Genomic DNA, 14,313 nt, shown 5'->3' on the forward strand with positions numbered 1-14,313 from the left:
GCTCAGCTTACCAACCAATGCGACCCAATCTTTCGACTTCTTCGAAAACATAACCCTGGAGAATGGAATGAGGAATGCCAGTTGGCCTTTGATAAAATAAAGCAATATTTTTCTAGTCCTCCAGTGCTAGTACCACCAACTCCAGGAGGACCATTGATATTGTATTTAACTGTGTTTGAAAATTCAATGGGTTGCGTACTGGGGCAACACGACGAGTCGAGGAAAGAAAGAAAAGGCGATCTACTACCTCAAGAAAAGTTCATCGAATATGAGGTAAAGTATTCATCCATTGAAAAATACTGTTACACTCTGGTTTGGGTAGCTCGGAGACTCAGACAATATATGTTGTATCATACGACATGGCTAATTTCAAAGCTAGACCCAATAAAATACATGATGGAATCACCGGCACTCTCAGGAAGAATGGCACGATGGCAGATCCTCCTATCGAATATGACATTGCCTATGTAAGTCGAAGTCAATAAAAGGAGCGCAATAGCTGATTTCTTAGCGACTTAACGACGGAGGATATGAGCCCTTGAAATTTGATTTCCAGACGAAGACTTAATGTGCATCACGAAATGGAATCCGAGTCATCAAAAGAGAAGTCATGGAAGATGTGCTTTGATGGTGCGTCAAATGCTTTAGGGCATGGAATTGGAGCAATCTGGTATCACCAAACGGAATCATTATCCGCTCAACGCAAGATCGAATTTCTTCGCACCAATAACATAGCGAGAATATGAGGCTCAGATCATGGGACTTCGTGCGACCATTGAACGAAACATCGAAATGTTAGAGGTGTACGGGGACTCACCCTAGTGGTTTACCAAACCGTGGAGAGTGGGAAGTGAGGGACCCAAAATTGATTAAGTACAGTGATTTAGTAGCTGAATTGATCAAAGAATTCAAAGAAATAACTTTTCATTACTTCCCGCGAGAAGAAAACCAATTGGCTGATGCCTTGGCCACTTTGGCTTCAATGTTCAAAGCAAGTAAAGAAGCAGAAATAATGCCCCTCAAAATGAGCATATCGATGTCCCCGCACATCGTTGTAGCATTGAGAAAGAGGCAGACGGACGGCCATGGTTCCATGATATCTTAGAATATATCAAGAATCAAAGCTATCCCGAACAAGCGAATGAGAACGACAAAAGAACAATCGGAAGAATGGCGTGGATTTGTTCTTGATGGGGATATCTGTATAAAGAGGAAAGGATCAAGTACTTTTGAGATGCGTGGATGATGTTGAAGCCGAAAGATACTTGAAGATGTCCATAAAGGAATCGTGGGACACATGCAAATGGTTTCGAGATGGCGGAAAGATTATGAGACTCGGTTACTCTTGGTTGACGATGGAAAGCGATCGCATTAGTTTTTCCGAAAATGCCACAAATGTCAAATCTCTGGCGATAAAATTCATGTAGCCCTTCGCCCTTCACGCCATGACTTCTCCGTGGCCTTTTTCTATGTGGGGCATGGATGTCGTAGGGCCTATTTTCCAAAGCTTCTAATGGACATCGATTCATTTTGTGGTCATTGATTACTTCACAAAATGGATAGAAGCCGCTTCGCTTGCCAATGTGACCAAGACTGCAGCTTGCGTGTTTTGAAGAAGGAAATCATTTGTCGATATGGTTTGCTCGAAAGAATCATTTCGAGATAACGCCATGAATCAATAACAATATGATGAAGGAAGTATGCGAGCAATTCCAAATAAAGCATCATAACTCCTCGCCTATCGCCTAAAGATGAAGCGGGTCATGAAGCGACCAATAAAAATATTAAGAGGATCATTGGGAAAATGACTGAGACGTTTAAAGATTGGCACGAGAAGCTTCCATTTGCTTTGTTTGCATATCGCACATCTGTACGAACATCTACGGGAGCAACTCCTTTCTCTCTGGTTTATGGAATGGAAGCTGTGCTACCTATCGAGGTTGAGATCCCTTCTCTACGAGTTTTAATGGAATCAAAGTTAGAAGAAGCAGAATGGGTACAAGCTCGATATGATCAGCTGAACCTCATTGAAGAAAAGCGTCTTAGGGCAATTTGTCACGGGCAGATGTACCAAAAAAGAATAATAGCAGCCCATGACAAGAAGGTACGACCAAGAGAATTCCATGAAGGAGAACTCGTGCTGAGAAAAATTCTCCCAATACAAAAAGATCTGCGAGGGAAATGGGCACCAAACTGGGAAGGACCGTACGTCGTAAAGAAGGCATTCTCAGGAGGAGCTTTGATCCTTACCGAGATGGATGGCAAGGAGCTACTAAATCCAGTGAACTCAGATGCTGTGAAGAAATATTATGCTTGAGATGAAAACCCGAAAAGGGCATAAAAAAAAAGAGGATCAAGGCGAAAACACGCAAAGGCGTCTTGATTAGCACAAAAGATTAGGATGAAAACCGAGAGGCGCCCTAATGAGGTAAACTCGCTTAAAGAGCATGGCGTTTTAACAATGGGTCAAACAGTGAGACTACGAGATTTGAAGCATTTCGAAAGCTCGAAATCTTCTGCAAGCAAGAAGCCGCTCGAAAAGATTTTGATTGAGGAACGAGGAAGAGTTCATGTGTTGAATATCTAGAGCATTTGTATCCGTTGAATACGATCCTTTCTTTCTTTTGACATTTTTTACTCTCATTGGTTAACTTGCTTTGTTTGCCACATTTGAAATAGATGAATATGAAATATCATTTTGTCCCTATCGATCTTTTTCATGCATCTCATTATGTGTTTATTTACATGATAAATGGTGAAATGACATACTCTAAACAAAAGAAATGTTAAGCATTACGGATGTAAATTTGATAAGCACAAGAGTCTCAAAGTAAGAACAAAGTTCAATCGAGGCGTAAGAGTGATATCGAGAAACGTCGATTACTCGTGAAACTTGAAGATGTGTATAAGGCTCAAGAGAAAGTCGAGAATCAAAGCAATGAACACAGATCCTCAACAATCGTGGCTAAATGGACATACGACAAACATGCTTAAGGAGCACCGCATAATCATGTAGGCATAAAAGCATTTAAGACAAACATGTGCATATCATGATAACATCATACATGGCATATACAGGTACTCCAACAGAGCAAGAAATCTTGAATGAGAGTCGAACTGAATCAAAGGAAAAGACACCCGAATTCTACCAAAGGACAGGTTTTGGTATTTTGATGTTTTTAATTCATGTTTTTCAAGGAAAATCAACTCATATTGCGAGAGATGAGTTGAGCCTCAAGACACGTTGAGGTATTTTTAATTGTTGTTTTCAAAAATCAACTCATATTGCGAGAAGTGAGTTGAGCCTCGGGGCACGCTGAGGTATTTTTAGTTTTAAATTGACTCATATTGCGAGAGGTGAGTTAAGCCTTTTTATTTTTGTTTTTCAAAATCAACTCATATTGCTAGAGGTGAGTCGAGCCTCAGGTCACGCTGAGGTATTTTCAATTTTTGTGTTTTAATTTCAACTCATATTACGAGAGGTGAGTTGAGCCTCAGGACACGCTGAGGTAATTTCAATTTCTGTTGTCAAAAAAATCAACTCGTATTGCGAGCGGCGAGTTGAGCCTCAGGTCACACGCCGAGGTATTTTCAATTTTTGTCTTTCAAAATCAGCTCATATTGCGAGAGGTGAGTTGAGCCTCGTGACACGCTGAGGTAATTTCAATTCTGCTTTCAAAATCAACTCATATTATGAGAAGTGAGTTGAGCCTCGGGCAAGTTGAGGTACTTTTAGTTTTAAATTGACTCATATTATGAGAGGTGAGTTAAGCCTTTTAATTTTGTTTTTCAAAATCAACTCATATTGCTAGAGGTGAGTTGAGCCTCGGGCACGCCGAGGTATTTTCAATTTTGTGTTTTAATTTCAACTCATATTGCGAGAGGTGAGTTGAGCCTCAGTCACGCCGAGGTATTTTCAATTCTGTTTTCAATTTACGTTGTTCAAGAATCAACTCATATTGCGAGAGGTGGGTTGAACCTTTTAATTTCTACTTTTCAAAATCAGCTCATATTAAGAGAGGTGAGTTGAGCCTCGGTTCACATGCCGAGGTATTTTCAATTTCTGTCTTTCAAAAAAAAAAATTCAACTCATATTGTGAGAAATGAGTTGAGCCTCAAGACATCTGAGGTATTTTCAATTTCTGTTTTTCAAAAAAATCAACTCAAATTGCGAGAGGTGAGTTGAGCCTCAGGACACGCTGAGGTAATTTCAATTTCTGTTGTCAAAAAAATCAACTCATATTGTGAGAGGCGAGTTGAGCCTCAGGTCAAACGCCGATGTATTTTCAATTTCCGTTTTTCAATTTCTGCCTTTCAAAAAAAAAATCAACTCATATTGCGAGAGGTGAGTTGAGCCTTGGCTCACGTGCTGAGCTATTTTCAATTTCTGTCTTTCAAAAAAATCAACTCATATTGCTAGAGGTGAGTTGAGCTTCAGATCAAACACTGAGGTATTTTTTCAATTTATATTTTTCAAAAAAATCAACTCACATTGCGAGATGTGAGTTGAGCCTCGGGTCACATGTCGAGGTATTTTCAAAATCTGTTTTTCAGATTACATTTTCAAAAATCAACTCATATTGTTAGAAGTGAGTTGAGCCTTGGCTCACGTGCTGAGCTATTTTCAATTTTTTTTTTCAAAAAATTCAACTCATATTGCGAGAGGTGAGTTGAGCTTTTAATTCTGCGAGAGTTGAGTTGAGTCTTTTAATTTCTTTTTCAAAAATCAACTCATATTGCGAGAGGTGAGTTGAACCTTCATCACATATCGAGGTATTTTCAAAATCGCTTTTCAAGTTAAGTTTCAAAAATCAACTCATATTGCGAGAGGTGAGTTGAGCCTTGGCTCACGGTTGAGCTATTTTAATTTCTGCTTTTAATGTCTTTTTAGAGAGTCAATTCATATTGCGAAAAATGAGTTGAGCTCGGGATCACATGCCGAGTAGAGAATAAAGATTGAAGCTGATTGAAGACGCCGATTCTGTCTCCTTAAAGTTGCAGTGGAGTTGATCGAGGTATCGATCTTACCTTTCCGAGTCGCAGAAGAAAAGACCACAAACCTTATCTCACCGAAGCGATAGAAGAGTAGATTGAAGTTGTAGATCTCACCTTTCGAAGTTACAGTAAGTAGATCAAAGCCATACATTTCATATCCTTGAAGTTACATCGAATAAATTGAAGCTACAAGGCGATATCACAAGATGCGATGGAGTGAACCAAAGCTACAAGATGCGGTGGACTGAAAAGGGACTAACTAAACAAGAAGAGTTCCAAAGCAAGTCAAGACCTAGCAAGACCGGGCAAATTTGGTCTTCCTTGAAAGTCTTTGCTCTATTATCGTTGTAACGACAATGAGCAAAGAGGGCAATAGAAGCCCAAATTGCCCGGCTTGATTATATCAAAACCCAACCAAACCTCTAAACCCACTAAAACCCTTAACCCATGACCCATTTACATCTACCCAAACCCATTACAAAACCCAATTATTAAACCCAATTCAAAAGCCCATTAAGCCCCCCCAAAAAAAAACCTAACCCTAAAAAAAAAGAAAAAGAAAAACCTAACCCAAAAAAAAGAAGAAAAAGAAAACCTAACCAAAATAAAAATAAAAAACCTAGCCACCTAACCACTTTCCCACTTGCCCCATTTTTCCTCCCATTGTCTACCACCACCACCTACAAAATAAAAAAATAATAATAGAAAATCATGTAAAGATGGCTATAAAAAGCCATTCAAAAATCATGTAAAAAAAAGGGAGATTTTAGAAAGATTGAAAAGGAAAAACACAAAATCCTTCAAATTTTGAACACAAAAAACATCAATAAAAGGTTACATTTTTCTTTTTCCTCTTCTTTCGAATCTTTTTCTTTCTTTTTGTGTTTTTTTTTTTCTTTCTTTATATATACATATATTGTTAAGAATTTTTTCCGGCCACTGTGGTGGTGGCATACATGGCGACGAAGCGGCGACCGACGATCGTCAGTGATCGCCCCTTGGCCGGATTTCCTTTCCCCTCTCTCTCTCTTCTTTCCCTTCTTTTTTTTAGGTATTTTATATATATTATGTATATATTTTTAATGCCATTAGTTATATATTTCTTATGTATATATTCTTAAATAGTATTATATATACATATATATATTTTAAATACCATATTGTGTATATATTATTATTACAAATTATTACTATTGCTAGTATTATTATAACTATTATTATATTAGTGTATATTTTATGTACATATGTATATATATATATTTGTACATATCATTATTTTATATTATTGTTGTAAATTTTTATGTATATATTTTTTATGTACGTTTCCTAATATTTTCTTTTATTGTAGATATTATTATTATTATTACATACTTTTATTATATGCATATATATATGTATTTTTATGTACATATTATTATTTTATATTATTATTACCAAATATATCATTTTTCCTATTTTATTATTAGTACATGATTTGTTTTTATTTTGTAAATATCATTATTATTGTTATCCTAATATTCTAGTATTCCATGTTAATATTTTTCATTAATGATATCATTTTTTTTGCGTCATTTATCTATTTTTAATTTCTCACTTTAGGAATATTTTTCTCACGTTTTAATTAATTTCAAAAATAAGGCAATGTACTGATTTAATATTAAGCCATCGATTTCATTGCTATGTTGGGTGAAATTCGTCGGCTTGTGTTAAAAAACGGGACACCCTTTCTAAAAAAATCGAAAACTAAAAATTCTCATTTTTCAATCGGATCACGATTAAATATCATATTGAACTCGTATTTTTGAAAATCAAGTCAACACATGTTTATGAGATACCAATTTTGGGCGTCGCGAGGGTGCTAATACCTTCCTCGCAGAATCGACTCGAACCCCAATTTTTCTCGGACTTTCACGTAGACCTAAATTTGGTCTTCTTTTTGTTTTAAAATAATTTTATTAGGTGTCCGATCACACCTATAAAAAGGATCGTGGCGACTCCTTTGTTAATAAAATCGAAAGTTGGTTTTCAAATGTTTAATAAATCGCCACAATTAGCGACCAAGCGAAACAAATTTTTTTTTACGTCGCTACATACTTTATGAATGTAATATAATTTTGGTTTAACATAAAATATCCTACCCACCACTACACACCACAATAAAAATCCACCTACACATCAAACTATAGTTTAACCACCAGTAGTTTCATATACATCAAATATAATTATGTAAAAGATAACAAGTGTTAGTCTACTAACTAACCACCCTAAAATAGATTATCACTTTCACTTATTATTACTATTAATGTTATTATTATTATTATAAATGTCATTTAATTTTATTTCACATGAATATTATTGGGCCAAATGGAAATATAATAATGTCTTTTAATTCATTATCAGATAAGGTATGCATCTAATTTGGTCTATAGAATAATTAATGAATGAGAGACACTTGTTTTCTATTGAAACTATCTACTTAAATTGTTCCACCCATAACATGCACCTTATCATAATAGCAGACATGGCATTATTACAAGATTAAAGTGAATATGACATAACAATAATAATAACAATAATACAAATATCTAAAACAATAGTGCATGCATGAAGCATACATACATAAATTCAGATTTATCCATTGTTTAATTCAAGCTTAACTTAAAATATAAGTATTATTTTTGTTTAAATTCATCAAAATATTGAATAATTTTTTAGACTTAAACAGACAACCTTGAACATGTCTAATATATATGTTTGTGATTTGTTGATTGCAATTTGTATCTGCCTGGAAATGACCTTTTCCTTCCAACTGTTTTGAGTAAGTGAGCACTTAAATATTTGTGTCACAATCACAGTTTTATTAATGGAGTTTAAATTGAAGGTGGAGATTAGCCTGAACTCTAAACCAAACTAGTATAAAAATAATGGTCTAATCATGACAATATTACAGTCAATATTTGCTAAAAAATACTGGGCAATAAAAAAGATAATATATCATGTTAATTTTTTTCTACTTTGGTTGGCCTGACTACGTTTATAAATATATATACATAAAAAATGAAAGTAACATTATGATTTATATTATTTTTCTGAAGAAAACTTGGACAAACAGTCAAAAGTCTTTAGCACGTGGTATCATGCATGCTTATTATGTTGGAAAACCTTCAATCTTATCGTCTATGGTGGAAACAGCTTAAATATTGGTACGTTACACTAAAAAATAACAAAAAAATATTACACAATGCAACGTATATCATACAAAATAAAATAATGTAAGTATATATAATACTATAATAGAAAACACATACAATTATAGCACAATAAAATAACAACACAATACAAAATACGAAGTGATCAAATATTCTTTATTTAGAAAAACCGATGTTCATTTAACCTATATATATATACATACAGCATTTACATTTTTTTTTCTTTTTGGTAGTAATAGAAAGAACTTGTCTCTCGCTTGTTTGGCCCCATGTATCTTGTAAGATGATAGTTCGGATGCCCCTTGTAGGGCTCTCGCACACATGTAGATTAGGCTCCTTTCCATTCGACCAACCAGCCATGAAGTTTAGTGCCTCGTAAATACCCATCTACATCCTTTATCCCAAGACAAGGTAAGTTCATCATAAATAGCCTAAAGTTCTGCTTGTTTAACGGTGCAATGCTTGTTAGAATGTCTATTATGACAACCTGTGATATGAGATATGAATATATATTTTAGTGCAAGTATTAGTACAACAATATGAAAAAAACAATAAATATTGGAAAGAAACGTGAGCAAATTTGTAACACAATTTGGTGCACCATGGACCTACGTGTGACTTTTAGAAAAATCAATTGCTAAACTCATAATATAAGCAATGGTTTAATCCTAATTTATCGTAACCCTTGAATAATTATGGCATCACCCCTATACATTTAATATAAACTCTCCCTAAACAACTTCTTCTACCAAAAAACTCTTCAAGAATCATATTTGGAGTAAAACTTTTCAAGGCCACGACTTCTCCTTATATGATGGAGATACTCCTTAATTCAAGGTCTAAGTCGAGGAGCTCTGGAGTGCAATTGCGATCCGTATCATCTTAGGTCCCTTTTAAGTCATCATCTTGTGATTCGAAAAAGTTGGGATGTTAAAAACTATGATATTTTAAGTTCAAATATTTTTTTTTCTATTTTTATATAAAAAGAAAAAAAATCCTCCAAATAATATAATTTATTTTATAAAGCAATGGTGTTTTAGTCATTATATCCAGTTGAGTTAGTGTATAGATGACTCCTTACAACAACTTAGTTAGAGGTTTAATATATAGTATAGATAATTACAATTTATTTTTAAATCAAAATTAAATAATGATATACTAGCAAAATCATAGTTGAAATGATAAAGTTGTTGTTGTTCATGTATATTTATAATATTAATTAAATCTTTGATTGAGTTAGTTGAGTTAATAACACAAGTTAATCGACACCAACTTAGTTGAGAAATGACTAAAATTACTATTTTTATAATAAAGAGTGGGAGTTTTGCTTTTAAAGATATTTTATATAATATCAGTATAATTTCATACATGATGAGATTTGGACATATAACATTCAACTTCATCATTTTTAACCAAATCTTATTTGGTTTTATATAAACTTTCAATAAATATAACTTTTTACATATTTTCACCAAACATCATGGGCGTGCCATAATTTAATTATACTTAGAAAACTTAAATTAAATCGGTATAATAAGTCAATCGGACACTATTTTTTCTTAATTTAATAGGTAACAAATATTATTATGGGGTGTTTTATTCTTTTCCTATTTTCATTCAAAATCTATAAATTCAAAATGAATCAACAATTAACGAGACTTGAACCCGTAATATTGAAATCCTTAAAATTTAATTTTATCATTTCAATTTAAACCTTATTCAATTAATATTTTTGAATTTATTTTTATTTAATAAATATTTTTATAAATAATTTTTTCTATAATTTAATTAATATTATTCAATAGTGTGACCTATTCTCTTTTTGTACATATGTAATGACAAAAAAAATGTAAAATAATGATACAAGATGTCAAAAATGTAAGCTTCTGTTGGAGCAGACGTTGCGTATCCCTAATGATAATTTGTATACATAATTTAATATAAAACATATATTTTCATAGCTTATTATCTTATAAAATCTATTTCACCATAATAATTAATCTAATTAGTTTTATCATTTCAACCCAAAATAAGAATAATTAAAGACGTATATAATGGTTAACTCCTATAATTAGTTCTTGCTGTAAAATGTGACGTTAATCTTTATATTTGATTTGACTATTTTAGTTTTTTATTTTTAAAATTTTAAAATTTCGTCCAATTCAAATAGTAATTATTAAATTCGTTAAATTAAGTTATATTATTTTTAAAATTTTATGCGAGTTAATTAATCGATCAAGATTAAAATTTTAAATTAGAGAATATTAACTAAACCTATAACTTTACGCATGATATAAAATTAATAGCAAAATTTAACCAAAACGATTTTAACAATTACCGTTTGAGATAAAAGCAAAATTTTAAAATTTTAAAAATAAATATATTAAAATTAACTAATTTAAAAAAATATAAATATTAAAATTAATCAAATTAAAATATGAGAACTAAATTCATAATTTAGTCATGACTAATATGACAATAATAATAAAAATAAGTGACGCAAAATATCAAAACAGCAGTACTGTTTACTGCATGAGAAATACCAAATTAAAAATAAGGAAAAAAAAAAAAAAGGAGATACACATATTCATGTACTGTACACCTTTGACTCTTCTGATGTTTGATAAGTTGTAATGAACTGCACTACCACGTGCCAAACATTTACTTCACGCGCATCGTCACACGCGCTTTCTGCTCTTGTCCTATAAATACTGCCTTTCACCATAGACTCTCCATCTCAAACTCGTATCCTTCTCTGAAAACTAATTGAAATCGTCGGCTGTCTCTCATTTCTGTTCCTCTCGGGCTTCCGCCGCCGTCGACACCCAAAATGGAGGCTCACCGGCTATCTTCTACTAAACCTGTTCAAGCTCTCAAGCCAACAAAGAAGATTCCTTTAGAGGAAGATACCGGTAAAGCCTCCGACGCACTGCCGCTTCCCTTGTACCTAACGAATGCCCTGTTCTTCACCCTCTTCTTCTCGGTGGTTTATTTCCTTCTTTCCCGTTGGCGTGAGAAGATCCGTACCTCCACACCTCTCCATGTCGTCACCTTTTCAGAGATCATCGCCATTCTCTCATTTTTCGCGTCCTTTATTTACCTTTTGGGTTTCTTTGGGATTGACTTCGTTCAATCTTTGGTTTTCCAACCATCGCCTGACGTTTGGATTGCCGAGGAAGAGGATGATGAAGTTCTGCTTGCAAAGGAAGATGCCCGTAAGGTCCCTTGCGGGCAAGCTCTCGATTGTTCGCTTCCACCTCTGCCTCCTGCGGCACCAATCGTGACCGTTCAGAAGGTGTTCGATGAAAAGCCTGTGACGGTTCTAACGGAGGAAGATGAAGAAATAATTAAATCTGTAGTGGCTGGTACAACCCCTTCGTATTCCTTGGAATCGAAATTGGGTGATTGCAAGAGGGCGGCTGCAATCAGGCGGGAAGCGTTGCAAAGATTAACAGGGAAGTCGTTATCTGGATTGCCCTTGGATGGGTTTGATTACGAGTCGATTCTAGGGCAGTGTTGTGAGATGCCGGTTGGCTACGTGCAAATTCCCGTTGGAATTGCCGGGCCTTTGTTGGTTAATGGAAGAGAGTACTCGGTTCCTATGGCTACCACGGAAGGGTGCTTGGTGGCTAGCACTAATAGGGGCTGTAAGGCTATTCATTTGTCTGGTGGAGCTACAAGTGTTCTATTGAAAGATGGTATGAGTAGAGCTCCATGTGTAAGGTTCGGTAATGCGAAAAGGGCAGCTGATTTGAAGTTGTATTTGGAGGACCCTGATAATTTCGAGACCTTGTCTGTTGTTTTCAACAGGTTTGTTTTTATATTTCTAGAACTCCATATTGATTGATTTAAAATTCAAGCTAATATTGAAAATTTGGCTTTTTGGTGGTTGCAGATCAAGTAGATTTGGCAGGCTCCAGGGTATCAAATGTGCAATTGCTGGAAAGAATCTGTATATTAGATTCACTTGCAGTACAGGTGATGCTATGGGGATGAACATGGTTTCCAAGGGAGTGCAAAATGTTTTGGATTTCCTTCAGACTGATTTCCCTGACATGGATGTCATTGGCATCTCTGGTGAGTTTCATTTTTTTGTATAGGCTTGCAATTATGTCTTTTACTATCCGACATAGGATCACTGATATTTATGAATTTTTGCATATAGGAAACTATTGTTCCGACAAAAAACCGGCTGCGGTAAATTGGATTGAAGGACGAGGCAAATCTGTTGTCTGTGAAGCCACCATTAAGGGTGATGTGGTTAGGAAGGTCTTGAAGACAAGTGTGGAATCTCTCGTTGAGCTTAACATGCTGAAGAACCTTACTGGATCAGCTATGGCTGGAGCTCTGGGTGGATTTAACGCTCACGCCAGTAACATCGTTGCTGCAATCTACATAGCTACCGGCCAAGATCCGGCTCAAAACGTCGAGAGCTCGCATTGCATCACGATGATGGAAGCTGTTAATGATGGCAAGGACCTCCACGTCTCTGTCACAATGCCTTCCATCGAGGTAATTGATAGTGTTGCTGTCTGATTGTCCAACACAAGGACTTCCGTTGCCAAAACAAAATCTGGGTATTTATGTTAGTCCCTAATTATCTGTGTTGCTGTATCTTTTAGGTTGGGACTGTTGGTGGTGGAACTCAGCTTGCATCTCAATCAGCCTGTTTGAACTTACTTGGAGTGAAGGGTGCAAGCAAAGAGACACCAGGAGCAAACTCTAGGACGCTGGCAACCATTGTAGCGTCTGCTGTTCTTGCCGGGGAGCTGTCGCTTATGTCTGCAATTTCAGCAGGACAACTAGTTAGGAGCCATATGAAGTACAATAGGTCAAGTAAGGATGTCTCCAAGGCAACGTAATGATAACCTGATATTTGGGATAAAAGTGGGGATCTCCCATGGTAGAAACATACTAAGGAGACAAATCCCTTTGTAATAAGTTAAAGCACTAAGTAATTTTCTTTATTTATTTTGTATTTTTGTTCTTTGCTTTCGTTTATAATATATATTCAATACAAAGTGAGGCCATGTAGCCTGATAATATTGTAAAATACACTGTTACTTTTTAAGCATCTGAAAGCTACTTCCCGGAAAATATTGGTCAACAATTTACTGTTTGATTAATTCATTCTTTTAAGATTTCATTAAAAGGAAGCATGTTGACTTTTTAATTAATGCCTTTTTCACAAGAAATCGACGTTAGTCTCGTGATGAAGTTTGTAATTTTGAGAAAATATTATGAATGTTCAAATTTTATTAATAAATTTGTTCAATATTATTTCACAAAAATGATTGAATACTTTCAAACTTTTTCTTATACAAATATGACTTCCTTTTTCTCCTCATCTCAATATCTCATATCAACTCTCAAATTTTCAGTTCAAAACAATTTTCATTATTTCCGAATATATGTAACCTATTCAATCATTGATTAATCTAATCTAATCCGGTTTTGATTATACTGAAAAGAATATTTATTAAACTCTATTAATATGGTGTTTATATATATATAAATTTAGAGTAAACTGCACCAATTATCACTAACATTTGATTAAAATTATATTTTAATTATCCAACTTTGAAAAGTTAATTGTCACTGAAGTTATTGAAATATTACATTTTGGTCATTCATCCGTTAATTTTCATTAAGACAATGACAAAACATGTTAATTTGAAGGTTTAATAACCAATTTAGCCCCTAAACTATAACTATAATATCAAATTGATACTTTTAAACTTTTTCTTAATAATAATTTTAAAAAAGGTAAATTACTTAAATAGTCACCCAAGACATGCCATAACACAGAAAAAATGTCGTGTAGCAGGAAACACAGCAACTACAACTACTTTTATGGCATTGTTTTGATCAGTGAGCATCACTTGCGGAGCCTATTCCCCCATTGCTATAAACCAAGTTTGCATCAGCCAAAGAAAAGTATAATAAATTATTTCATCTACCATCAAAACCTAACCAAGTAATTTTATATATATTTTTAATTATTTTTTAGTTTTATGTCTTTTTATAATAAATTATATATATTTTTAAGTTTTTAAAATTATAACATTTTTGGATTTTTTGAATTTGGACTAAATTGATAAAAATGTGT

The 14,313-nt window shown here is 34.2% G+C and overlaps 1 protein-coding gene across 1 annotated transcript; it reads left to right on the top strand.

Moving 5' to 3' along the window:
* Positions 1-10,908: 10,908 nt before the first annotated feature.
* LOC108476102 (3-hydroxy-3-methylglutaryl-coenzyme A reductase 1-like) lies at positions 10,909-13,301 on the top strand. Its single transcript, XM_017778187.2, has 4 exons — positions 10,909-12,014; positions 12,100-12,281; positions 12,370-12,716; positions 12,827-13,301. The coding sequence occupies exons 1-4, from the start codon at positions 11,035-11,037 to the stop codon at positions 13,064-13,066; spliced, it is 1,749 nt and encodes a 582-aa protein (XP_017633676.1). The 5' UTR covers positions 10,909-11,034; the 3' UTR covers positions 13,067-13,301.
* Positions 13,302-14,313: the final 1,012 nt, after the last annotated feature.

This window comes from Gossypium arboreum, chromosome 3, assembly GCF_025698485.1.
Source record: "Gossypium arboreum isolate Shixiya-1 chromosome 3, ASM2569848v2, whole genome shotgun sequence".
NCBI classification, from domain to species: domain Eukaryota; kingdom Viridiplantae; phylum Streptophyta; class Magnoliopsida; order Malvales; family Malvaceae; genus Gossypium; species Gossypium arboreum.

Coding starts and splice junctions, on each gene's coding strand:
- LOC108476102 (XM_017778187.2), top strand. CDS start 11,035: ATGGAGGCTCACCGGCTATCTTCTACTAAACCTGTTCAAGCTCTCAAG. Junction 12,015..12,099: donor TTGTCTGTTGTTTTCAACAG/GTTTGTTTTTAT, acceptor TGGTGGTTGCAG/ATCAAGTAGATTTGGCAGGC. Junction 12,282..12,369: donor GGATGTCATTGGCATCTCTG/GTGAGTTTCATT, acceptor TTTTGCATATAG/GAAACTATTGTTCCGACAAA.